Below are 25,451 nucleotides of genomic sequence, written 5' to 3'. Positions count from 1 at the left end.
TCAGTGCTTTTAAACTGAATCCTTGAGATGCTTGAGCTTATAAAATATCTATCCTGAAAAATTATTCTGTATTTTAAAATTGCACTAGGACTCTTTTTTTTCTGGTCCAGTATTATGTGTTTCAAAAAACAAAATCAGGCCTTCAGTTATAACATTTTAACTGGAATTTACGAGTTTTGTACACCCAAGATATGTTTTTCCAGTAAACTCCTACAGGCAACGAAGACTGCCAGTGGTCAAAGAGGTCTAACAATGAAACATGATGCCAAGTGGGCTAGACTGCCAGCACTGCCCTAGCTAAACTGGGGCTTTTGAAAGTCCACGTCAGCCAAGAGCAGAACTTTTAACAAGACAAAACAGACACAGTTAAAACAGCAAAAATATTTTTGCATTGACTAGACACTCATAAACAATTCTACTTGCTCTGAACAAAACCAGGAAAAAACCATTTCATTCCACTGCTTGTGTTGGTCTATAATGGCACAGAAGTGGAAAAAAAATCCCTGTAGCAATATGAATGCTTATTTTTCTGAATTTTTATATAGAAACTTGTATTTAGAGATTAGTGACAAACTGGAGAAACAAACATTTTTTTATATTGCTCTTTACAGTTTTAAATGTGAAACAGCATGGCTTGTTCAGAGCACAAGGCAATTTTTATAGATAAAAGTAATAGCCACAATTTGATCTGTTCAGTGATCTGCTGGCTTGTACAATGCCATTATAAATTGCCACTTCACAAAAATATGTCAGCCAAACCAGGACTAGAACTACATTTTGAATTTCCCCTCCTTTTATCATTAAGGACAATATTTTCTATGTCTAGTTCTCCTAAGGATAGACATTTTCTGTCTGGAAGAAAATTTATCTTTTTTTTTGTTGTCAGAAGAAATCAATGACCAAATTTAGGATAGGAAAACTTGGCCAGTGAGACCATTAAATTTTCCAGTATTTCTCCTATGCATCAAAACTTAACACGAACAGTTACATTTCTCAGGTCAAGACTGTAGATGAAGAACTAGACCTTCTTTTGTAGCCTGAAGTAATTCCAGCTGTCTCAGTTATGTTTTTATAATATCTCTTTTAATTTTCTTTTAAGTTTTAAATTAAAAAATGTGCTCCATCCATTTCTGCAAAACAGATTAGTTGTGTAATCAGATTCAGAATCTAAAACACAAAGCATATGCTCTCTGTTCAAAAGGTTGCTCTCATTTCAAACTAATGTCAAAACTCTGCTATTTAGAAAGTAAATTTCAAGAATGTTTCGTTTATATTCATATATACACAGCCAAAGGATAGTTAAACAAAAAAGACAATGAGAACACTCACAAAAAAAAGCTAGTTTAGGATGTAAGCATTATTTCCTAGTATCAAATACATAAACAGTTCACAGAATCTATTAATTTTCAAATGCTTTCTAAAATTCAGGGTTAGATTAAAAAAATATTCTAGGAAATATCTTGGTCTCTCTTTAAAAAGTGTTAGGTGATCCTTATTGCCATAATGATAAAACTGTATTTTTCCCTTGTATGCTTCAGTTTCAAGATTTTCTAAATATAAGCATCTATAAATCAAATTCAGCACAGTAAGAAGAAAAATCTGGTCTGTTGTCTAGTATTTTTAATATTAAAAAGGTGATATTCACATCACTGTCCACTGGAATGGGAAAAACATGGAGAAAGCATAAAGAAGTGAGGGTCTAAACAGGTGGGAATTATTAGATAGCTGATTTGATAGTAATTTTATATTGACTTCATGAGTAAACATGTCATGCATCAATTTTAATCTAAATATTTGTCATGTGCTCCATAAGAATTCACCTAGCACTGTAGCACCCCCACAAATCCAAGTCTGACTAAGCTTGAGCAGACAGGACAAATGATTTGGTTTTTGCAGAAGCCTGGTGCTCATTCCCTTCAGCAGCTCACCACGTGTTCCAGTGCAGCAGCTGGGGAGCCCTTGGCAGACTCAAGGACCAGGGTGCTCAGCTCAGATGGTTTTTATCCTATTAAATGCTGCTTGTTCCTTGAATATTCTCCAGCACTCTCCTCCATTATTCCCAGAACATCTGAGCACAGACCACGCTGAACTGAACACTCCAGTACCTAACAGAGCTGCACCCCACTTGTGGCATTTTAAGATTGAAAGAGAATCAAATAACTTCCTTGGATGTCAAGTAGCCCCACTGCAGTGATGCAGAAGCAGAAATAAACCCACATTTCAGAGCCTCTAATCCAGTGCCAAGACAGTGGTGTCTCTGCTACCCCTTGCTGATGGTCTCAATATGAACAAGTTCCTGTGACCCAGCTGGGGACTCCACATTGTTCCAGGTCAGCAGAAATACAATACCAACTACTATTTCTTACTCTTCCGTCTCCATACTCATGATATATACAGAACCTCCATGGCACAATGTCTAACCAGTTTTTATTTGCCTTTTTACACACATGTTATGCAAGGGAAAGATATCAGGGGCCAGATTTGTTTAAAATAAGAAGTTTCCAGTATTGAGTTGTTTCAGATTCTTACAAGATTATATACAAAGAAATCTAATGGGAGGTCTATGGGATGAATGTTTGATATCCCTATATAATTTCCAACTGCAATTATCCCAATTGTTTGTACAACACTGACATTTCACTTAGGACTATCATTTCCCTGAATATATGCACTCTCCCCACATACTTATACCTCCCCATCTCCCAGTTTATTTCCAGATCTTATAAATATTCACTGGGAAAGGGACAGTACTTTGTTTTGTGCACTGACATGCTATCTTCTAGTTACACGTGCTCAATGACTAGCTGTGGAGCTGGTAAGTAACTTTCTAGACCTTATTATAGGGTTTTTTTCTTCAGCAGTGACAATAATCTGAGTTTCTCTCTCTAAGAGGGTTTCATTTTCCACAAACTTTGCCAAAGCTTTTCATTTTGAAATCTCTACTGTTCTCTCAGATTTGGTTTAAATTAGCCAATAAATATGGAAATGAAGAGACTGTTGATTGACAGATGAGCATAAAACCAGAAAATACATTGCCAGTTTGAGCAGAATTAAACCAAATTTTAAAACCCCAAAAAACCTATAGTTGTTTTTAGGCAAATTTGTGACTCGGAATTATTGGAAGAACTTCTTTCTTGGAAGAATTTGAGTTGTTCTTTTCTTGACACAAAACAAGCACTCTTCATCACTAACCAGGACGTTTCACATAAATAAGAAAACAGACAGGGGATTAGTTTATGGATTACTGTAAATAGAAGAGCAAGAATAGAAGGCTCATTTTCTAGAGGCATATACAAGGCACATGGAACTAAGACATGAAGATCTGGTATGTTCCACACCAACAATATAATTACTGTAAAATGTTAGCAATATCCCTTTTTCATTGCTTCTATTGCTGGGCAATGGGGTACAGCACAATTACTTTTACTCTTTCATTTCTTCAGTGCTAGATAATTGAAGCAGCAGAAGAAAGCTTGTTAAGATTTTATCTAGAAAACACTTTATATAACCAATAAGTGCAATTACAAAAAACAAGAAAATTTAAGATTGCATTTTTACAGCTGAAATTGATTATCCTCATTTATTTCTTTCAGTTTTCTTCTTTAAGTGCTTAATTTATAAAGTGAAGTTAAATAAGGCAATTTTGAGATGTGCACTTCTGGGCCTCACATATATTTTTAACTACGTATTTAGAAAATCCCTGAAATTTACAGAATTTTATAGATCAAGACTGGGTTTGGAGGTAGCAGCTCAAATCATACTTCTGGTTCAGCTACAGTTTCGTTTAGAGCAACAAGCAAACCACTTGGGTGGGAAAGTGATTTTCTGTCTGTTTCTCCTCAGTTACAGATTCAACGCAACAGTAGCTCTACATTCCACACCAGATTCGTGTGCCCAAACATGACCTTTGCAATTGCAGTCTGGAGGAGAAGTATAGCTGTCAAAGGTCAACCTAAAACTGTACACATTGGAATTGCCTAGGACTGTAGGATTGCACACTGTGTACGGGAACATTGTTAAGAGTTCTGCTCCCTGTCAAGCAAGCGGTAGCCCGTGCGCGATTTTCTTGAATGAAGACAATAGTATGGAGAGGTTTGATTACACCTAATTAAACTATCCCTTTTAGCAACAACTGAGGCATAGAAAATTTACAGAAATTATGGTATTTGTGTGAAAACAGTGTTTCAGTCCCTAACAGCAGTCATGGCTGTATCACTCACATATGGGAACTGTTCTAGCTAAATTACAACTAAAGGAGCTCTAAACTAATTAAAAGACTACGCGAAATTTTTTATTGTCTTAAATTAATCTATCAGTAGTCCTCTTATAAAATACTTTAGCTAGAAAATAAGTAAAGAATAGGCATTTGCTTTCACTTTACAGTCCTCAGCAATTCTAAATATATATCAGATACTGATTTTACTTAAAATATTTTGGTTAAGCAGTACTGAATTATAATGTATAAAAAATAAGACAGATAAAAGTTTTGAATAGGATTAATAACTCTTAACTTCCCTTATCACAATAACAGCTTTTCTCCATTTCTTACACTGCTTGCATGGCTCATTTCAGCAAAAGGAGAGAGGACTCTCAGAAATAGGGAGTGGATTACAGCACAATGAAAAATTGTTTGTTTGAAATTTTTTCTGGAGGTGAGTAAGGAAGAATTATTAGGATTTTCTGTTGCTTGAGGCCTTTTTCCTCTTTCTTTTCCTCTCCTCCTTCCTAATCAATTACCATTTCCTCTGACAACACAGAACCAAAATATCCTACCTAGGATTACATAACTCTTTTGAGAAAAGAGAATAAAATTAAATAAAGAATAAAATTAAATACCCAACTATTTTCCTAAAATGTATCTTAATAGGAATATAGAATTTCTAGTGATTACCAGGATACTTTAACGTAACAAGAAATCGAAGCTGCCATGCAGGCAGTACTATAATGGCTAAGTTCAGCAGCTGGGATTTATACCCAGACATCACATGCTTCACTCTAGCTGCAATACTGAAATTACTTTTTCAAACCCATGTTCAATTATAAAAAAAACCCAGCAACCAAAAAAGGAACAATTTACCAGCGTTCTATGTGAAGGTTTGAGAAAGTCTGCAAGGCAGCTTCTCTGGTTAGAAGTTTAAATCCGCACTGTGTGTCCCGGATCTCTTTGACACAGAGAAACCACACCAGGAAGTGGAAGCCATACATGAGGAGAGTTCGAAAGTAAGAGCGCTGTGGACAAAAGGCAAGATGTTAGGTGGTTTCATTGGAGTGATGACTGAAGTGCTTGAAGAGAGCTGTCCTACACGACAGTAACCCTGTTTTGTGATAGCTTTCAAAGTTTGTAAACTGGTTGTATTTTGCACTGGAATGAAAACAGAACTTACCAGTTGTTACAGTCAAACAGAATTTTAGCTGAAAGGGAAAGATTTTGATCTAGCGAAAGACTTGCCAGGCATGTGTAAGGTCTAGGATAAGAGGAATCCAAGTCCCTTTTTCTGCTCTCCCCAGTTCAGAGCAGTTTTTCACTCAGGATTATGCCTTACTAAGTAGAGCAGGAACCTGCACCTGGATTTTAAATAACTAGTGGAACAGCCATAGTATCTTCTGCATGAATCTTTGGAAGTATACGATGGACCAAGTGAAAACTAGGTCTAAAGTCAAGGCTGCTGTGCAAGATTTCATTTTGTATTTCCAGCAATGTTACAGTCATGTCTTTTGTTCTTTTGCTTTCACAGATATATTTTATATTTTTGATAAATGTTCCCGAACTACTCTTTGGTTACACTTGTGTACTTGGCATGATAATCATACAGATAAGTTTGTCCACAGACTCCAGAGGCTGGAGCCTGGATTTGCAGAGGTATCCCTTAGTCTTTTATTCAAGACAGTTCCTAAACAACTAGAACTCTGAGCCACAAATTGCTTGTGAACTCACTGCCATTCTCAAGCTCTGTTTAAGTGATTGTATCTATGACTGCAAGCCACATATCATGTAAAATCTTTAGGAGCCAACAATTCAACTGTTAAGTATCTCTGGGTGATAAGAGATGCCTTTAAAGCCAACAACTTAGAATCTCACTTGAAAAATGAGAAAATGCTTGGCTTATTATGTAAGAGCCTTTGATTAAGGAAAACCAAATTAATCGCTTCTGCCTTCTGAAAAATGATCCTGCCCCAGGTTAATGGTGGATCTGGTGTAGCTTCTTTGGCTCTTTTGGCTCTGTGACCAAGAACACAAGGCTCCCACTAGTGCCAAAGGGGAAGTGCTAGGAGGCTGCATGACTGTCAGACAGTCAAACTGTGCACTTACTACACAAAGAGGAGTTCCTGGGTTATGTTTATCACTCCTAAGACTATTTATGCAAGTCATAGTATAGATTCATTAAAAGACATTAACAATTCTGGAGGCAGACCAGCATTCTTGATGTATTGAGACTGAACACAAGGGTGAAATTCTGGTGTTAATAAATTCAATACAGCTGCTTATCACAGCTTCATTCTACTATTTTAGATGCCAGTAAGTCCAGAGAGAAATCCTAACATCTAAAAGATTGCTCTGCAATTTTTTTATACCTACTGCACTATACAACAGTCTTTTCCCACTACAGTAAATGTAGTCTTTCTATTCCAGTCTAGGGACAGCTGGGTGATGAAACAAAATGGGCTACACAGTTCAAGCTAATCAGTACTACCTAAGCACTTTGTGATTCCTCTATTAAAAAATCAGAAATATGGGGAAAAACAGGAAGCAAAGGATGGACATGTTCTAAAAATTGTACTTTTGTATTAAAAGATGAAAGTCCTGTTTCAATTCCTCTCCTTAATGTAGCAAGACCTTCAAAGATAAAAAGAAGTATGAATGCACTGAAAAAAGTTTGTCCATATTCAGTACTTGTCCATGCAATGAAATACATTTTCTGGGCTCCACTTTATCAGCTACATAATCTCCCTGTAGTAGTTCCTAGTTTCTGATAATGATGAAGGTTTTCTTTTTTTTTGTTGGTTTTTTTTTTGTTTGTTTCTTTTTTTTGTTTGGATGCTAAATACATGCAGCAGTATTTGCAAGATCTCTTTCCAGTGAACCACTCCAATACTATCTGATAAACCAGGAGAAAAAACTACAGATCTACCAGAGGCTGGACATTACCAGTGTAACTTCTTTTGAGCTTCTGTAACTATTTTAGTAGTTGTGTATATATTTTTGAATAATTTCAAGTACTAAACATCAGTACAAACAAAGCTTACTCTTGCAAACATTCACCATGATGAGCACATCCAATGACACTGAAAAAAACGAGCCCAGCAATGTGTCTGCTGCAATACAAGTTCCATGCCTGTGCTTTGTCAATTACTGCCTGCAAAGACATCAGAAAATCAGACGCAAGATAAGGCCATGTGCCTGTGCATCACTGTTTATTACACAAGAGTCACACACAGAACAGTACTGTCTGTGTGTTCAAAACTCAAAAATTTTACTATGAGTAATACAGAAAACTGAAACCACTTTCCCATGAATAGAGGTACTCTTCAAACAGCTGGCTGCTAATTGTCCCTAACTCATTTTACACAGGTTTCAAGATCTGTAGGCCAAGTTCTTGCACTGGAAGCAAATCAGTAATAATGAACTCATCAGCTGCCTTCCATTCCAGCCCCAGTACTGGTTACTAGCTAGTAATTCTGTCAGGGCTTAGAAGCTCTGCTTGTGAGATGCTCTTAACTATAAAAACTAAATCCATAAATTGGAACACTAACCAAAATGAGTTCAAAGTGCCTGAAATCTAGAACACATCCTTTGTATGTGATGGAGCACATCCTGCACTTATGACAAGCTTTTTCTTATTTTTAGTTTCCATTCTTTTACAAATATTGATTATCTGATTGCAAAATCTGTAGAGCAGAAACAAATAATGGAAATATTTGGGTATTAGTACACAGCAGGAAATGGAAACAAACCTTTGCTATTGAGTCCTTCTCCAGATGAGCTCTAGAACCACAGGAAATCGCCATCTCCTTCTGTACAGGAATATAAAGAGTTATTACTTAAACAAATATTTTTTGAATCAGTGGAATCTTGTGTTGACAACTGTAAAATAAAAAACTTCAAAGCAGTATACTTTTCTGCTTCCTGTAGCTGCATTTCCTGTACTGCTAGGTTTTGAGTGTAAATCAGTCTTCTACAATAAAGAGACAATCTGAAGTTTATTACAATTTGCATGTGGTGCAAACAAATTGCCTCAATTTATTCAGGTCTGGTTTAGCTTACATTGTTTACTGGATGCATATGGCAAATGTGTTTAACAGCACAGATAAGCACACAGAATTCCTAAGAACTAAATTCTGTTAAAATGTACATTTTCCTTAAATATTGCACAATGGAAGGGATAACAGAATAAGGTACTTGTTGCACCGATGTATCTTCAAACAATAAAATGCCATGGTATCAGCCAAAAATATAATCTCAAATTAAATCAACAGGATCAGAACAAAAGGTTTAACATTATTCTTGCGCTACTATTTCTCACATGAAATCTCTCAAATCTACTCTGTTTGAGAGTGTGAGGCCAATGCTGGAGAACCAGCAGCTGCTGCCACCCTGGTAGAGAAAAGCATTAGGGCCACATGCTGTGCATCGGGTCCCGCACTTGTGCTCCTGCACTTGCAGACTGTGACCCCTTCCACAGCTACATGCCCTGCAGCTCTGGCTGGAAGGCTGCACATCCCTTCTGGCACTCTGGGAAACCTGCTACAAGTACCTCACTCATCTGCCTTTAAGCAGAAAATAAACCTCAGTTCTTTCAAGTCAAGCTCACAAAAGAGAATGACTATGCAAGGAGGTGTTCTTGTTCCACAGGTTTCTGAATTTTTGTTTACAATAAAAGTTCTTCCAAATACTGTCATTAAACTAAGGACCCTGAGAAAAGAAAACCTGTATAAAAGAGGGTGGAATTAAGATGCACCCTTAAAGGTATATAGGATGACATCAGATAAAATGAAAAAACAAAACAGTTAACAAAGAAAACTAAGTAGGCACCACATGGTATTTATACAGAACAGAACAACTTCAAACAATTTGAAGGAAGCATAAACAGCAAATAGAACATTCTGTACTGCCTTGAAGTAGACACAATGGATGCAAAGGAGGTCAGAACTCCATTGGAAGCTCCTTCTGACAGCCCATTCTTGAGGTTTCTAAACTTACACTTAGGTCTTCAGACTTACAACTACATCTTCACCTGGATCTCAAAAAAGTTGAAGAGAATTACAAAAGCCAATCTTGTGTATTAAAGTATGCATGTGTATTAAAGTAAAAGCATGAGAATTTATACTCACAGGCCATGGCCGGAGATTGTTTAGACCTTCTTCTACTTTTTCAATATCTGCAAATTTTGTAGCTCCATCTGCATCAGCCATAAGAATCTTTTTCCCCCGAGAACTAAAGACACCCTGCAATGAAAATAGTCAATAAAAAAATCAACACATTTGAAATCAATTACTTGTTGAAAGCTAGGTGCAAGACACTGCAAAAACCTAATGTAGTAACAAGACAGTGATATCTCACAGATTCTACACAACAGGTATATTAATATTCTGCTACTAACAATAAATTACTTATTTATACTCTAATAACATCTAGGGACTTCACACTGAGTGTCCACAATGACAGACAATGCATGAACATGAAAGGCTAACAATCCCTCTCAGGAAAAGCTTGCAAACAAAAAGCTTTACAAACCTAAATCTAAAAGTCAGTAAGTTGCTACTAAAAATCTATATCTAAAAGTCAGCTCTAGATGGGAGCACTAAGAAGCAGTGATTAGCAGCTGCCACTGCACTGGATGGCTTTTCTTTGTCATGTGAGCAAAGGAAAGCAGGATGCAGTGCGAGTTTTTCCTAACACTGTTTCAAGAAAATTCAAGAGCTATTTCTCAAAACTAATTTAAGATTAAGTCTCAAGTCACAGTATCACTGAAAAACAATTAGCAGTGGGTTTGACAAAAGTCCTGTCACAACCAAGCATGTGAGCATTTGGAAAAGCCTGTCAAGGAAGTAGTTGTACACACATCCACTCTACGCTATGCATTGCAAAAGTATATCACACAGAAAATTGTTCTCCTTCTCTTGGAATAACCTCAAAATTGCATCTCTTACAACAGTTCCATATGTTCTCTCCATTTCCTATAGTTACTCATTTTTCTTAAAAAATAAATCGACATATTAAAGATAGAGCTGAAAACACAGATAAAGACACATCACTGACAAGCCATAGATGATACCACCCTTTTTCAGAAAAGCAAAGTGTCATTCATCACAAGAATAAAATGTTCCTTCTAAATGTATAACGGCTATTTTATTTTTAGAACAAGTTCATTTTATAATAATGCCTATGTGAAAGCATAAATTGTGCTGTTTTGACTATTGAGTGTGGGTGATAGCAGTAGGCTGCAGTAAACATAAACTTTGCTGGATGAGTGCTTGTTTATCAGCAATCTTAAAAACCACAGCTATGACCTGGAGAGCAAAGTTTGCAACTTTGGCTCTATTTTGTCTACAAAACCTGAAATTTAATCTGTAACAGTTTTGGTTGGTTTGTTTTGGTTGGCTTTTATAAATGCAAGCCTATTTCTAAGTAGAACATGAATATGAAATTCAAGCATTTTTTTTCCACTTTGACTTCTCATATTAAAAAAATGTCTTTGTTATTGATCTTTCTGGAAAGACAACACTGCTAACAAGACCTAAAATAAACTTATTTTGAAAAAAGTTTTTGCTTTAATTTATAGAATCTGTACTCAGTTTTCTCATAATCATTTTGTTAAGGCATTAAATTCAAAATGTCAGCACAGCTCTATCTTCTGTATATTTGGGCACAGGTAGTTCAAACAGAGAAGGAGATGAAAGTATTAATTACCGTCCTGACTGCTCCCCCTTTCCCTCGATTTTTTTCCAAAGATATCACTCGCACTTTGTCACTTCCATATTTCTTGCAGTACTCCTTTGCAACCTGACAGATACACAAAAAGCCAGCATAAAACAAAACCAGGAACCAAGGGAGAAGTTTACATTTGCTCACCCTTCAAAAGAAAACAAATTAATAGCACAGAGCTATAACCACTTCAGTCGGCACAAATACATTGCCAGTGTTCGCTGCAGTCTGTTTGGGAAAATAAAAAACAGTTCACAGTCAAAACAAGAAGACTGAAGAAACTAAGTAATGGTCAATAAGAACAGGATATTTCCCTAAGCAATTTCAATTCCCATCCTCCCACCTCCAAAAAACTCAATCCTAATTTAATTTCTATCATACTATTACAGACCTTTTCTATTAACACCAATAGTTAATAAAAGAAATAGAATTTTCTGTGACAGCTACCTATTTCTCACTTGTCTTGCTGCTATTTGTGTTTTTGAAGAAAAATTCACATTGATCTAAAATCCCATTCACACTGTAAGGATCTGCACATTTTAGTACATATTGTGGGAAAAGAAAGCTTGAGTTTTCTCCCAAGTTTTTCTAAAGGTTGTCTTGAGTCCTTTTAAGTCCAGAGGCCTGCAGCCATTGTATGCTCAGTTGAAAGAGACGGCAGAAAGAATGCACAGAAGTCACATATGTATATGAGCAATCCTTAATGGACAAACTTAAGGACAGAAAATCAAAAAGCAATATGCATTTTAGTAGCTACCTCAAACACCTTCCAAGCAGTAGGAAAAAAACACCGCAAGTTGGCTGGCCTTCCTTGCCAGTGACATGCACCAAAGTTGAAGCAGAAGAATACAGAACTATTTTGAAAATACTACTATTGGCACGTTGATTTTTAAATGAACAATCCCATGAAGGGTGTGGGAAAGAACTGTGTCAGCTGTTTTGTCAATCACAGTATGAATGGGATACTTAAAAAGACTTTTTAGCTTCCTCAAATTCATATTCACATCATCACTATGCGCATGAGGAGTATTTAATGCAAAATTTCTTGAAGTTAGGATTAGAATTCTTAGAATCTCAGCTGCAGGAAAATGGCTGTCACAGCTGCCAATCTAGAAAACTAGAATTTGCAAAAGAATTATATGTGCCTATGTGACATCCACGATGCATATAGGAAAACATCAGAAAGTAATCAGAAATGTGAACTTCAATTGTCAATGGCTTCAAGTACCAAAATATAAACGTGAAACATTGTTATATCCCACAAATATACAAAAATCCAAACAAAAACCCATGCCTCTGATTGCTTGGGAAGACACTTCTTTTTCTTACCTTTGCAGTTTGATCTTTACTACCATCATTAACCACTATCACTTCATAAGTGAATGAAGGATCTCGTTTCTTGAAAATAAAAGCAGAAAAAATGCATTTCATCCAATTTCTTAAGTAGGCAGTAGGACTTTCAAACATCATTACTCTTTTCTCCCTAGCACGTCGTTCATGGCTGCCAACAGACACTAATATAATGCAGGAAATTTGTTAAGATGGGATAATTAAAGAATTTTGTCGCATTTGATGCATGTACAATTACACTGGTTTGTCATGCTACCATCTAGAACTGAGAAATCAATTTATTGTAGAAGATGAAAGCTCAGAAGAACATCACCGTTAAGAAAAACAAACCAAAACAAAATCCACAAACTTTCACAACGAGCTTCTTACAAAGAGAACAAATCCTAATGCAGAACAGATGCTTAAGAAACTCGTTGGAACAAACCAGGATTTAGTTTAGAAAGTTAAATGCATGGTTAATCCTTAGCTCTGTCTTGGACAGATTTCATGCATACGAAGATTTTTTCATCCTATAGTAGTATATTAAATTTTTACTTAATTTAAAAATCCTTTCTGGCACTTGATCTAAAAATAACTGATAAGAAACAGAAGCATTACTTATAAGTGGCCAGGTATTACTGTTCTAATGTACACTAACATAACAAAGTGACTTGATCACTGACTTGTTATACACAATACACAGAAAAAAAAAGAATTTTGAATGCAAGAATACCTGTCTTTTTTCTAGGTAATCCAAAGCTTCGTCCATCATAAGAGGTACTAGAGAAAAGGCGGAGGAGGTCAGGTTAGTAGATTATAACAGGAAGAGCACCACAAGCACCGGCACAAGCAAGCTGAAAACAACCACAAAGTGAAGCTGAGCAAATCAACTCTTTCATACAACACTACCTTCAGTAAAAAAGCTTAGCAGCTGCAACTCTAAGTGCTGTCCTTTATGACTGTGGAAAAAACACTGACGAAAATCACACACGTGATAAAAATACAGGATAAAAACATTTTTTCTGAGGAACCAACTTTTCATTTTGAAGTATGTAATTCTCTACACAACATTAAAGGAAAAAAAAAATCAGTCTTCATGACTGACCCTGCAAACCAGCACTGACTTTATTTAAGCAACCTGTTGGCATGTGTACTGCCACGTCAGCTTTAGAGCTTGATTATTTCTATCACATCTAAAAGCCTTCACTCAGTATCAGGTACTCCTATCTATGGCCAAGTTAAACACAAACCCGTGAGACCATCCATTTTTCTGCTTCTCTGAAGCTGCTGCTGTTGTTACTGAGTGGAAAGCTCTCAAATCAATTTTAAAAGTATTTTTCTACTTCTTGACTTGCAGCATTTACAGAAGAAATGAACAGCCATTCTTCTGGGGATCATTAAAATAAAGAGGATTCTTACAAGTTCTATTTTTAGCAGTAGAAATCAAGTTACACAATTCCTTAATTTTGAAATTCAATGTACTTGGACTGTTTTCTGGAAACTGTGTCCAAAATCTGATACATAATCTGGCCTGCCAGAATCTACTACTAACACAACTGACCTCGCATTATTACAATAACAACAGATAGATTTTCTTCTTTTCCTCAAAACAAGAAAAATCTTACACCGGTCTTCCTCATTGTATGAAGGCACAACGACAGAGAGTTCTCTTGTAGCAGGATCACGTATATTTGGTGCAGAACCTTTCCTGCATTCAGTGTCTTCGTGTGGCATTGTTTTGGCAGTTACATGAGCAATTGCACAAGTCTGTGATGAAAAAGAAATGAGAAAAATTGTGGAGCATTTTATTAGAAGTTTACCTAGCTGTTAAATGTGCTGCCTCATTACTGAAATATACTTGATTACCCTGGTAACCAAGTATATTTCAGTAACACGTGGGTCAATGGTGTGGAATTTCATCCACTGACTAAATCACACAGGTCCAAAAACCTCTCATGAACGGCATGGTTACTCCCACTCTGATCACTGTGAGCATCATTGGCTTCTTGCTGTTTTTGACTGCAAAGCATCCAGATGCCTCCAAAGTTGTCGTCCAAGCCCCTTCCCCAAGTAACCCTGAGCACACAAGCAGGTGCCACCTCTGATCCCCCACCAAGACACCGAAATCAATGGCAATGCTCATGACCAGCCAGCCATACGTGCATGCAAAACTGAGGCTCTGATTGCTTTATGCATGGCTAAAATAAAGTGGCAGAACTTGGGTTCTAGAGCACTTTTACTTGGTGGCACCTTACACAGAATCACTGAATCAATTAGGTTGGAAAAAACCTTTGAGATCACCGAGACCAATCCATGCCCCAACACCACCATGTTAACTAGACCACGGCACTGAGTGCACACGTAAGTCCAGTCTCTCCTCAAACACCTCCTGGGACGGTGGCTCCACCACCTCCCTGGGCAGGATGCATACGTGGCACTGTGGACAGGCAGCAGAATTTCGCTTTCCCGGGGGTCGAACTTCTCAATCTCGCACGGCATTTTAGATACACAGAAACACAGCAGCTTCCCAAATGGTTAACGCGAAGGCGTTACCAGGACATTTCCCAGGACGTGCCGCAAGGCTGAGATGCTCCGTCTCGGTCCCCTTTGCCGGGCACGGCTCCCCACGCCTTGCCCAAACGCGTCTCCCGCACAACCCCCCGCACGAGCGCAGCCCTGCCGGCTGCCGCCGCCCAGCCCGGGCCGGCCCTGCCGCCTGCGGGGCGCGGCGGGACCGCGGGAGCCCTGGGCAGGGCCGGGACCCCGGGCAGCGCCTCTGCCCCGCACCGGGGGGCGGGCACAGGGCGGCCTCGCGCACCGCCGCCGCCACGGAGCCCCCCCGGGCCCGCCGTGCCCGCGGTGCGCGGCTCTCACCAGGACGAAGAGGAAGGCGGCGAGGGCCGCCAGCGCCAGCGCGGCTGCGGGCAGGGACAGGGGCAGGGACGGGAGCGCCGGCAGCGCCATCGCCCGCGGCAGCCGCGGGGCCCCGGCGCGCCGCCACAGGGACGCGGAAGCGGCCGCGCCGCCCGCCGGTGCCGCTGGGAGCCGCGGGCGCCCCCCGGCGGTCAGGGCCCGGCAGCGCCGCCGCTCCGATCGCCGCCCCTGCCGCTGCCGCCGCCGGTCCGCCCGCGGGAGGGCGGGCCGCCAGGGGGCGCCACATCCGGGGCGGGGTCGGCGCCGCCATGGCCGCGGCTTTCAAGTAAGTGCTGGGCCCGGCGGCCGCGGTCCCGCCCGCGCCCCCGCCGCCCCTGCCCGAGCCTGAGGCCCGCGGCGGCGCCGCCCCGGCCCCGCAGGGACCCCCGAGGGCTTTATCCTGTCACTGCCGCGGCGGCGCGCGAGGGGAGCGGGCTCGGGGCGTCGCGTCGGGATGGGGTCGGTGCTGCGGGGGCTGCGGAGCCCCGACGTGCGCGGGAAAGGCTGAGCGAGCGGGGTTTGGCCAGCCGCAAAAAGGCCCGGCAGAAAGCGGAGCTCAGTGAGGCCCGGAGCTACCTGGTATCGGAATCGCAGAGTATCCCGAGTTGGATCCTTAGAGATCACCGAGTCCAACTCGTGGCCCTGTGCAGGACAGCCCCAAGAGTCACACCATGCGCCTTAGAGCGTTGTCCAAGCACTTCTTGGACGCTGGCAGTTTTGGCGCTGTGACCTATGCCCTGGGGAAGTTCCAGTTTCAGTGCCCAATCACCCTCTGGGTGACAAACCTTTTCCTACTACCCAACCTAAACTTCCCCTGACAAAGCTGATAGCATTATAAGGAAGTTAAAACTGTAGGGAATTCAATGGCTTCCCATATATAACTACTCGTTTTAGAATAATAAAATTGTTTGGGTCAGAGGGGATCTTCAAACATCATCCAGTTCCAACCCCTCTGCCGTGGGCAGGGACACCTTTCACTAGACCAGGTTGCTCAGAGACCTATCCAGCCTGGCCTTGAACACTTCCAGGCACGGACCATCCACAACTTCTTTGGGTAGTCTGTCTCAGCATCCTTGATTCCTCTGTATTTATGTCTTAAATGTGTCAAACAAGGTTTAGCAAGTCCTGTTACATGAATTGGAAGACAACAGACCTTGTGTTGGGCTTACAATCCAGTAGTACAGGACCAACGTATGTGGAGCCAACAGGAGCCAGTTCTTGCTTGCCATGATGTTTGTGATGCCTGTGTATGCTAGTTTGCATTTGGAAAACTTGCCGTTTTCCTTTATCTGTTTTCCACCTTATAACAAAAGGTGGAAACACACTCTTATAACAAAACTGCGAATGCTTTGTTTAAATATTAGCAAGACTTCTTATAAAAGCTTTTGTTTACTTTATTGATTCCTTATTAAAATGCTAATACACCAATACTGTTAGTAGTGTATAGTTAATAAGCAATAATTATTTCTCATCTGAAGTACTGCATGAAGCATATTTTGTAATTTTATATTTTCTCAAATGTTCTAAGAAAAACTGAATAATTTAAAATTTTTACACCATTTTCTACATCTGAATGCAGTCCTTGAACTAACAGATACTTCACACACTACAGTAAGATTTTCCTTTCTGCATTCCTTGAAAGACATTCTACACCCTTCTGTCACTGAACACTTCTTTTGATTTAAAGCTAATAGGATTACTGAAGTGAAAGCTAGCAGTTTTTGTTAAGTGTATGTGCAGGCAGGTTCCTTGTACGGAAGAAGCACTTTGGAACTGAATGTAGGAAAACATCTTTGTTTTATATTAGTTGAGAGTTTCCTCATTGTTCTGCAACTATATTGCTAAGTAGCTTTGTCAGGCATCTTGATTCCAAGATTATTTATTGTTGTGGGTTTGTGCTTGCTGATCTTTTTATTTTTTGCTGTCTCTTGCCTACTCAGGAGCTTGCATTTGAATTTCTCTTTCTATTTGTTCTAGAACTGTGGAACCATTGGAATATTACAGGAGGTTTTTGGTGAGTGAAACATGAGATGCCTGTATAAATTCCTTGTAGTGAATTTTTTCTTGCTTGCTTCCACTCCTCTCTTGTCTGTATGGAAATCTGAAACTATGGAAATGGAAACTAAAAAAAAAGCCCCAAGAAACTCTCTGAGCAAGTGAGAAACAGTTGTTCTCTTCAGAACATGTTTTTCTTTCCATCTTTGGTGTTGGTGCTGTTCATCTTGATGGGTAAATGCTTCTGTTGGTCTTGAAAGGAGTTCAGTTTAAATTTGACCAAGATGGTTTTTGTCTAGTACAAAATTATGTCAAACCAGGCTTTTAGATGCTACAGAAATTAATAATAGAGACTATTGCTGCATGCACACTGTAACTGTGGAGGAAGAACACTGACTTTTGTCACATTAAATTAGTTCTTCTATTACTGAAGTTGTATTGACTTAGAAATGGGTCCAGTATTATTGCAGTCAGTTTTGGTTCTCATAATTCAACCAAAAGTCTGCTTTTGAAAAGCTTGAAATTGTGGTGAGTAACAATTCAGATCCATGATGGAATATTGTTTCAGTTTCTAACATAAGGGTTATGTATTGTACAGCTTCTGACTGATGGTATTTGAACATTGGGTTTTCTTTGGGTGCAGGGTTTTTCTTTTGTTTTCCTTTAGTTCACTCTGATTTTAAGAGCTCCCCTAAACAATGCAGACAGGTAGAAACTCTAATTTTAAGTTACCAGTTGAGTGTTCATTCTTGGATGATATTCTGAATCTAGCCTCTTGTAGTACCTACCCTTGAGACAATCAGTCTATTGTTATATTATCAAAATAAATTAAAATGGATTTTAAAAATCGGGGGTTTTCTTTTGCAGGTCTACAACCACAAACTATGTATCAGTTGATGAAAAGCTAGCTAGAGTGTGACTGAGATTTCCCTAGCATGTTTGAGGCTGTATATTTCTGCTAAAAAGAAAAGAATATTATTTTTTATGAACTTCTGTAGCATGAATATTATTGTGTTATTTGATAAAATATGTTTTTTAATTTGAACTTTGTGATTTTTCTTTAGAAAGAGAATTGTCGGCCTGATGGAAGAGAGTTAGGTGAATTTCGGACAACCACTGTCAACATAGGCAAGTGCTTGTGTGGAATAATAGTAATGGGGGAGCTATTATTAATATCAGGTTATAGTAGTGACCTTAATGACTTGCTAATTGGTTTTCTTGATTCTTGCATTTGGAAACCAGGAAGAGGAAGGATTTTTCTTTACAGTTTCAACAAGCATGAAAGAGAATCCGTGGTACAATAGTATCCCTGAGCAGTGTTTTCAGTCCTGTTCGTGGGCCAGTGTGCACAATGTAATTAGTCAGTTCTGCTCCTGTATGTGCAGCACAACTTAGGTGCCCTCACAGGTTTGCAGATGACACTGAGCTGGGAGGAGTGGCTGATATGCCAGAGGGTTGTGCTGCCATGCAGAGAGGCCTCAGCAGGCTGGAGAACCTCAACCATTCTGTGTGACTGACTGTTTAATACAGAGATTCTGTCCCACTCTGGATTTGAGACTTTGCTTAGCCTGTGTTTAGTATAAAGTGATGGAAAGTAAACACTTTGTGAAGGTTGGACGTTATTTACCGCCCTTTGAATGGAAAACAGATTTTATTGAACAGTACTTTTTCTCTTCAGGTTCAATTACAACTGCAGATGGTTCTGCCCTGGTGAAGTTAGGAAATACCACGGTGATTTGTGGAGTAAAAGCGGTATGGTTGGTTTTTATCTTTATTTTTCTGTTAGCTGACTTCGTGCATTTGTGTTTAGAATTTATCACCCTTGGAGTTACAATGATGTGCCGGTCAGATGCAATTACAGTCTTTCACCTGAGTTACTTCCAGACTAGAAAGTTAATATATAATGTAATTGTGTAATCCTACCTGTATAGTCTGAGAACATGTATTTTTGTGATGTATTTTTGTGTATGGGGAAAGATGTGTAAAAAGGACTAAAGTCTTTTTTATTTCTATATAAAAGGTCTGTAATTGAAAAGTTACTGAATATCGATCAGTAGGGGCACTGGGAATGAGCTGGCTGGACTATTAAATGCCTTGTAGCCTCAACTGTACTGCTGGCCTGCCATGACCTACAAGACAAATGACTGCTCATTCCTATACTGAGTTTTTCCATAGGAAATTTACAGACAAGGACTGATTAAAAATGGCTTTTGTAAATCTCATTGTCATGATAACTGGAAGAAAACAACCATTTGTATATAGAACAGCTGGAAAATATTTTGTACAAAATTCTGGTCTTCATTTTTCTTTTCTGTTTCTCCAGGAACTTGCTGCCCCAGCAGTGGATTCTGCTGATAAGGGATATATTGGTAAGTGTTTCAGTATGGATCTTATTCAGGTTTTGTATTGCTTCAGCTAAAAGGTTGTAAGATTCTGTTGTGAAGATTTCTTAAAAGAATGAATTTGGACCAAATTGTATTACATCCCTTGAAATTAATTTCAAAATTGACATCTAGGAATCCAGAATTCCCTTTGCTCTGCTTGTGAGTTTTCCATATACAGCTACCTTTTTATTGCTGATTCCAGGCTGGGCATGGAAAGAAACCTGCAGCAGTGTGTATATTAAGAGGGAGAAAGGTAATCTATAAAAGATAGTGGCATGCAAGGTTGTGCAAAGGCATGTTAACTTCTGTTTCAAAGTCCCAGTAGGCAAAAAATGTATCTCCTAAAAACAGTGAAATAAAAAACTGTTTATTTCTCAGAGAACTGTAAGTTCTGGTGGTACCTTCTCACTCCTGTTTGGAGTTTCTTTGGAAATAAAATAATTCTATGGATCTGAGAGCTTAGATGAAATCCCCTTTTTCTAAGGCATCTCCCAAGTTTGTTGTTTTCAGTGAGCTTGACTATGCTTAGAGTTTTTTCACGAATGTTTATGCATGTTTTTGCTTCAAGTCTAAAGCCTCAGGTTTTAATGGTTGATGAAAAGCAGACAGCATACCAGTAAAGTCAGGCAGTGGGATGGAAATGCTGCTGTTTCTTGATCTGCTGAAGAGTGCTTAACACATAAAGAAGAGTTTATGTGGGGTCGTGATAGTCAGAGAAGGATTATAAACAGAAAGTGGTAGCTAGGAGTATGTGCTTTTCCATGGAATACATAGTTTCTGAGTACAGAGAGTACTACAAGTTCTTTAATACAAACTCTTGCATAACTTTATTTTTGAGGGGAGAAGTAGGAAGGCTCAACTGAAAAATTCTTGATCTTGCCTTTCATTTGAAGTACGTAAAATGGTACTAAGAGCGTCTGTTGTTTATTTATCTATTTTTGATTACCCATTGCCTGCTTTCTTCAGTTAATGACTAATGATTCTTGCTGCCTAGTTCCAAATGTAGAGCTGCCATCCCTCTGTGCAGAGAGGTTTCGCTCTGGACCACCGGGTGAAGAGGCTCAAGCAGCGAGCCAGTTCATCGCAGATGTGATTGAAAAGTAAGAACCATCTTAGTGCTTTTAAAATACAAGCAACTCTGCAAGACAGTTTTCTATTTCCTTGCTTACTCTCATTTTATTTTAGTTCACAGATGATAGTGAAAGAAGATCTGTGTATTGCCAATGGCAAGGTAAGTTGTATCTCAGAATGAAGAGGGAGATAGTAACAAGATCACAGTACTTGTACACAAGTACAAATACAAAAGTATTCGGGGTTATAGGGGGTTTTATTGTTGTTTTTGCTTTTCAGTCTTCATGGCTTGGTTTACATGTTAAGTGCGAAAATCAAATGATAGAAATAAGTATCTGTATTTAATGTGGCCAGAATTTTCTTATATATTGCACCATTTGCTTAGCTGATGTAATATCTCACATGTGCAAACCTTTTTTGATAGCTTGCTTGGGTCTTATACTGTGACATCATATGCCTGGACTATGATGGAAACCTTCTGGATGCCAGTGTCTTTGCTTTGTTGGCAGCATTAAAAAATGGTAAGTCTTCCTTACAGCAAGAGACGTTCTGATTAGTGTTGCTTGGAGAAGTCCATTAGTTTTGAACCCTGATAAGTAGGTAACTGGTTCATGGAACTGTTTGTTTCCTGTCATTTGAATGCAAATACAAGGTGGAAATGATGGTGGGGTGCCATAGGTGTGTAACACCTGGAAAACAGGATCTTTTTGTATGCTTATTATTGCTTTCTTAAAAGACTAACAGCTATTCTGCCACGTGTTCTTTGGTGTCAGATACCTGAGTCTTTCAGTAGTGGCCACGAACAAGTTTAACATCTGAATCAGGGTATTACTTTGATAATGTATTTTGTGTAGGCAGAATGAGCAGTTGGAGGCTTTGCTTACACAAATACTTTGTCACAACAGAATATTCCTTTCCTAGCTTAATGGATTATAGTTTGTAAAAAACTGTATGGACTGACTGTTCACAGGCGTGTGGCTTGTAGACGCATGAAGGCAGCAGTTTAAAGGGAAGCTGATGGCAAGGCCTCCCTTTCTGACTGAATTGCCAGCCTTGGAATTCCCCTAGCTACTTTGCTCTTTTCCTCCTTGTCGCCAGCAATGTATGGGTTGTCACAGCAAGAGTTAGCTGAAGGTCAGATTGTACTGTTTCTACAGATATATAAAGCTCATGACATGAGACTATATTCCTAGTTTTTTATGTCCAGTAGACGTTACTGGGGAAAAAATACTTTTCGTTAAATATGACTCCAAAGTATTTTAATTGTGTGGCATTTTGGAAGTAGAAAAAACTTCTGTGTAACGAGAAAAGTTTCTGTTACCTTAAGTACAAAAATCAAATAACTTCCTTGAACAGGTAGTTTAAGCTAAATAGTTTCTTGAATTTTTTTTTGTAGAGAATACCATTAATATAGGCAAAACTCTATTCTGATTGATTTTCAGTGGCTTAGAAGAACAGCTTCAATATTTCAGTAGCTGTCAACATCTCTAGGCCTGCTAAACCCAGCAATGTTTAATTTTAGGCCATTGTATTTTTTTATCTCTTCAGTCCAATTGCCGTCAGTTACGATAAATGAAGAAACTGGTCTATCAGAAGTTAACTTAAAACAGAAGAATCCTTTGATTATCAGAAAACATCCGGTTGCCACATCATTTGCTGTATTTGATGAGTAAGTTCCAAACTGTTTTGTACTTTATGGAAACAACAGTGTCTATAAAACAAATGAAAAGACAGAGGATGCCACCAGTGATGTTTCTGCACTTCTGCCAGTGACCAGTGTGGAGCCCCAGGCAGCGCTGCTCCATCCATCTTAAATCCATGGCCTCTGTCCTTGGAACGGGCCTGTAGTTCTGTGATGTAATGAGTGTGCAGAACAAAGTGCAGTCTGTACAGCTTCTTCCTGTGGCTTAAAGCAGAAGTGGTTCCCAACCTAAAGGATAAGCTTAAAAGTACAGGGATAGGTACTGTTTTAGGTTTTTGAAGTATCTTTTGAGATGAAAACAATGCAATTAACGTTTTAGAAGCCTGTGTAAGTAACTGATATAAAAGATGGTAGTTTTTGAACAGCTTATTCCAAGGATGTAGTCAACAAAGGAAGTAAGAAGTAACAGTCCAGTCAGAACAATAGAACCCGTGGATAACTGAAAATGTAATTACCCAAGGTGAAGTGTAACCAGCACACTTAAGTCATTGTTCATGTAGGAAAAGCATCTGATTATGAAAATTCGAAGTAATCACATCTGATAACCTCATCTGAAATTGTTTACTGGCTCTTCATTAGGTCAATAATGTTAAGAATGTGTTCTGCTGCTGTTTATATGATGTGCAGTCTGGTGAGATCTATTTGCCAAGTATAAAGTGACAATAGTGCTCACTGTGCTATTCAAGATTTAAATCTCTTCTGTGCAGGGTTATGGCACATTAATCTGTATTCACAGAAATCATTAGTAGGGCCTTTCATCCAAGTAACAAATGGGGTGGGGAGAGCAATAATCTCAAATGTTGACCAAGTGTTTACCAAAATGCATCAGAGCAGGACATCATTGGTACTTTAGAGTGTCCTGTTAATTGCTTTAATACCATTTCTGGTGGGTCTGAAGTTTGATGTACACTGAGCACTGGGGTAACATACCAGACACTGACAGCTGTCAGTAGGGTATTATTTACACACAAATCACACATACTTACACATAGACCAAAAAGGTGCATGTGGAAGGCAGCTTTCCACAAGTGTCTGTTGGGGTTTGTTTCCTTCCCTGAAACCAGTTGTTGCATCAAACAAATTACTTAAGTCTCCTTTTAGCTCCTAAAACTACAGATTGAGGGGGCATGTGCTTGTGACGTGTGGTTTGTTTTTTTTTTTTTTTTTTTTTTTTTTAATTCTGCTCTATTAGTTTTTCTAGAGCTGTTGACACAGCCCTTAAAATAAAATGCTTTACATACTCTGGCTTCCAGAGGCATTTTTCTTTCGCATAAAAGGCCTCCTTGAATAAATGGAAGTGGTAGATAGCTGGTTAGTGTGGCTGTGGCTGAGGAGTGCTGGTGCAGAGCTGCTCCTCCGGTGGTGACCTGTACATCAGCAAGAGCCATGCACTGAGCTGCTCATGTGAGGTATGACAGCCAAAATAAGCTGTCTTAAGCAACCCAGTGAATCTAGGTTTGAACTATTCCCCATCTTGAGTGATGTTAGAGTTCACTGACAAGAAACTGAGAACTACTTAGGTGAACTTACCGTTGGAAATTAGTTTTGCTTTAAGGTTTCTGGTAGAAATTAGTGCAGCCTATGCCTAAAACCAATGCCAGCCTTTTGTGGAACTACAAAATAATGACTGCAATATTTCATATTGCTTACTGCAAATGGCAGGTGAGTGGCATTTTCCTGCAATTCACTGGTGTCACAAATTTATGAAACTTACAGCTTTTATGCCTGTTTTCCACAGTCATAAACACTTGATTATGTGGAATCTCCCACAGTTTTTGGCTTTTTTTCCTTTTTTTTTAAATTGGTGCATTTTGATAGGAAAACAGAAAAGCTTGAGCACTAAATCCATCTACAAGTATTTTGTAAGACTACAGTAAAAATTGTATTTTGCAATAACATTAATGGAGCAATGTATACCAACATATCTGCATGTATTTTCCTTTCACAAGCACGTTACTCATTGTTGATCCAACTGCTGAAGAAGAAGATTTAGCAACTGGAACAGTAACCATTGTAACTGATGAAGAAGGCAGACTGTGTTCTGTCCATAAACCAGGTACTTCTAAATTCACTACAAAGAAACCTAATGTTAGGTCAAGAAAAGATTATGTACCTGACTTGCTTTGTGAGATGCAGGTGCTTTATGGAAAGAGTGCCTGCTTGAGTAGTCATTAAATTACTTGCTCTTGAAAGGAGTTTTAAGATGGTGGCATGACTGAAGTTCAAAAAGCAGTCACGGCTTGACCTACATACAGCAGAGGACAAATTTTGGGCATGTTCTCCTGTTACAGCTCTAGTTTCCATTATCTTTGCCTGAAGCTAGGGCTGGGAAAGCTGTATGCTCCCCAGGTGAAAGGTACTGGTCATGACAATTACTGTATTTATACTCATGTTTGGAAATCACAGTTAAATACACATAACTGAAGTATAAGTAGAAAATCATATTGTTCCCTTCAATGTTTAGGCGGAAGTCCTCTCACAGGAGCCAAGCTTCAGGACTGTATCACCAGAGCAATTACAAGACACAAAGAAGTAAAGAAGCTGATAGACAAAGTAATAAAAAGTATAACACCCAAGTGAACAAAAAGAAAGCTCTTTTCAAAAATGGATTTGTAAAAATTGTATTTGTTACAGTGTTCACAAACCTTTTATACTAAATAAACAAATACCAATACTACATTTACAAAGTTCATTTTTTCTAAAATGTTTTTCACCCTTATTCTATGTACAATGCTGTTGAGTGGTAAAAAATACAAGATAAAACATTCTGTTAAAAAATTAGGTGACTTGAGGAAACCAGACTCTAGCCACTTTATAGATGAATTTTTTAAGTTCTGTAAGGTTGGCTTCCAAAATCAGTTCATTTCTTTTAGTGTAATGTCAAAAGTTCATTTTCCCACAAGTAATATAAAACACTAATTTAATTTTAAGCCTTCTCCTTAATAATCTGAAAAAAACCCCCCTTTGAATCAATTTTTTTGGGGGGAGGCAAATCTCATGATTTTGGAGGGGCCGGTGTGCCTCTTTTCCTTTTACTTTTTGAGTGGCTGCCTGAATGCTGTTGATGATGCAGGTGAGCTGCTTGTGCTGCTGCCGCTGCCATAGCCATTTGATGCTGCAAGAATCGCAACTG

The 25,451-nt window shown here is 38.9% G+C and overlaps 3 protein-coding genes across 11 annotated transcripts in view; 1 reads left to right on the top strand and 2 right to left on the bottom strand.

Moving 5' to 3' along the window:
• The window catches only part of ALG5 (ALG5 dolichyl-phosphate beta-glucosyltransferase), a 21,095-nt gene extending 5,211 nt beyond the window's left edge, over nt 1-15,884 (bottom strand). The window contains exons 1-8 of one of the 3 annotated variants that reach the window (XM_069012043.1): nt 15,743-15,884; nt 13,879-14,020; nt 12,987-13,033; nt 12,254-12,322; nt 10,910-11,002; nt 9,331-9,444; nt 7,954-8,013; nt 5,078-5,229 (exon numbers count right to left, since the gene is read on the bottom strand). In XM_069012043.1, coding sequence (XP_068868144.1) covers nt 5,078-5,229; nt 7,954-8,013; nt 9,331-9,444; nt 10,910-11,002; nt 12,254-12,322; nt 12,987-13,033; nt 13,879-13,987 — 644 coding nt within the window. In that variant the 5' untranslated portion in view covers nt 13,988-14,020; nt 15,743-15,884. Of the gene's footprint in view, nt 1-5,077; nt 5,230-7,953; nt 8,014-9,330; nt 9,445-10,909; nt 11,003-12,253; nt 12,323-12,986; nt 13,034-13,878; nt 14,021-14,684; nt 14,783-15,127; nt 15,278-15,742 lie in introns of those variants that run through there. The other 2 variants (XM_069012042.1, XM_069012045.1) reach the window with 2 other exon arrangements.
• Nucleotides 15,362-24,997, top strand: EXOSC8 (exosome component 8). Its single transcript, XM_069012053.1, has 11 exons — nt 15,362-15,452; nt 17,144-17,180; nt 18,226-18,289; nt 18,840-18,913; nt 19,485-19,530; nt 20,540-20,645; nt 20,731-20,776; nt 21,041-21,137; nt 22,165-22,285; nt 24,268-24,374; nt 24,783-24,997. Exons 1-11 carry the CDS (start codon nt 15,436-15,438, stop codon nt 24,896-24,898), a joined length of 831 nt encoding a protein of 276 aa, XP_068868154.1. The 5' UTR covers nt 15,362-15,435; the 3' UTR covers nt 24,899-24,997.
• Nucleotides 24,924-25,451, bottom strand: part of SUPT20H (SPT20 homolog, SAGA complex component) — a 29,934-nt gene continuing 29,406 nt past the window's right edge. For 6 of the 7 annotated variants that reach the window (XM_069011991.1, XM_069012036.1, XM_069012010.1 and 3 more), the window contains exon 23: nt 24,924-25,451. In XM_069011991.1, coding sequence (XP_068868092.1) covers nt 25,351-25,451 — 101 coding nt within the window. In that variant the 3' untranslated portion in view covers nt 24,924-25,350. The other variant, XM_069012021.1, reaches the window with a different exon arrangement.

Source organism: Aphelocoma coerulescens, chromosome 1, assembly GCF_041296385.1.
Source record: "Aphelocoma coerulescens isolate FSJ_1873_10779 chromosome 1, UR_Acoe_1.0, whole genome shotgun sequence".
Lineage (NCBI taxonomy): Eukaryota > Metazoa > Chordata > Aves > Passeriformes > Corvidae > Aphelocoma > Aphelocoma coerulescens.
Note: the sequence above shows the minus strand (reverse complement) of the source record. Positions and strands in the feature narration are given on the sequence as shown.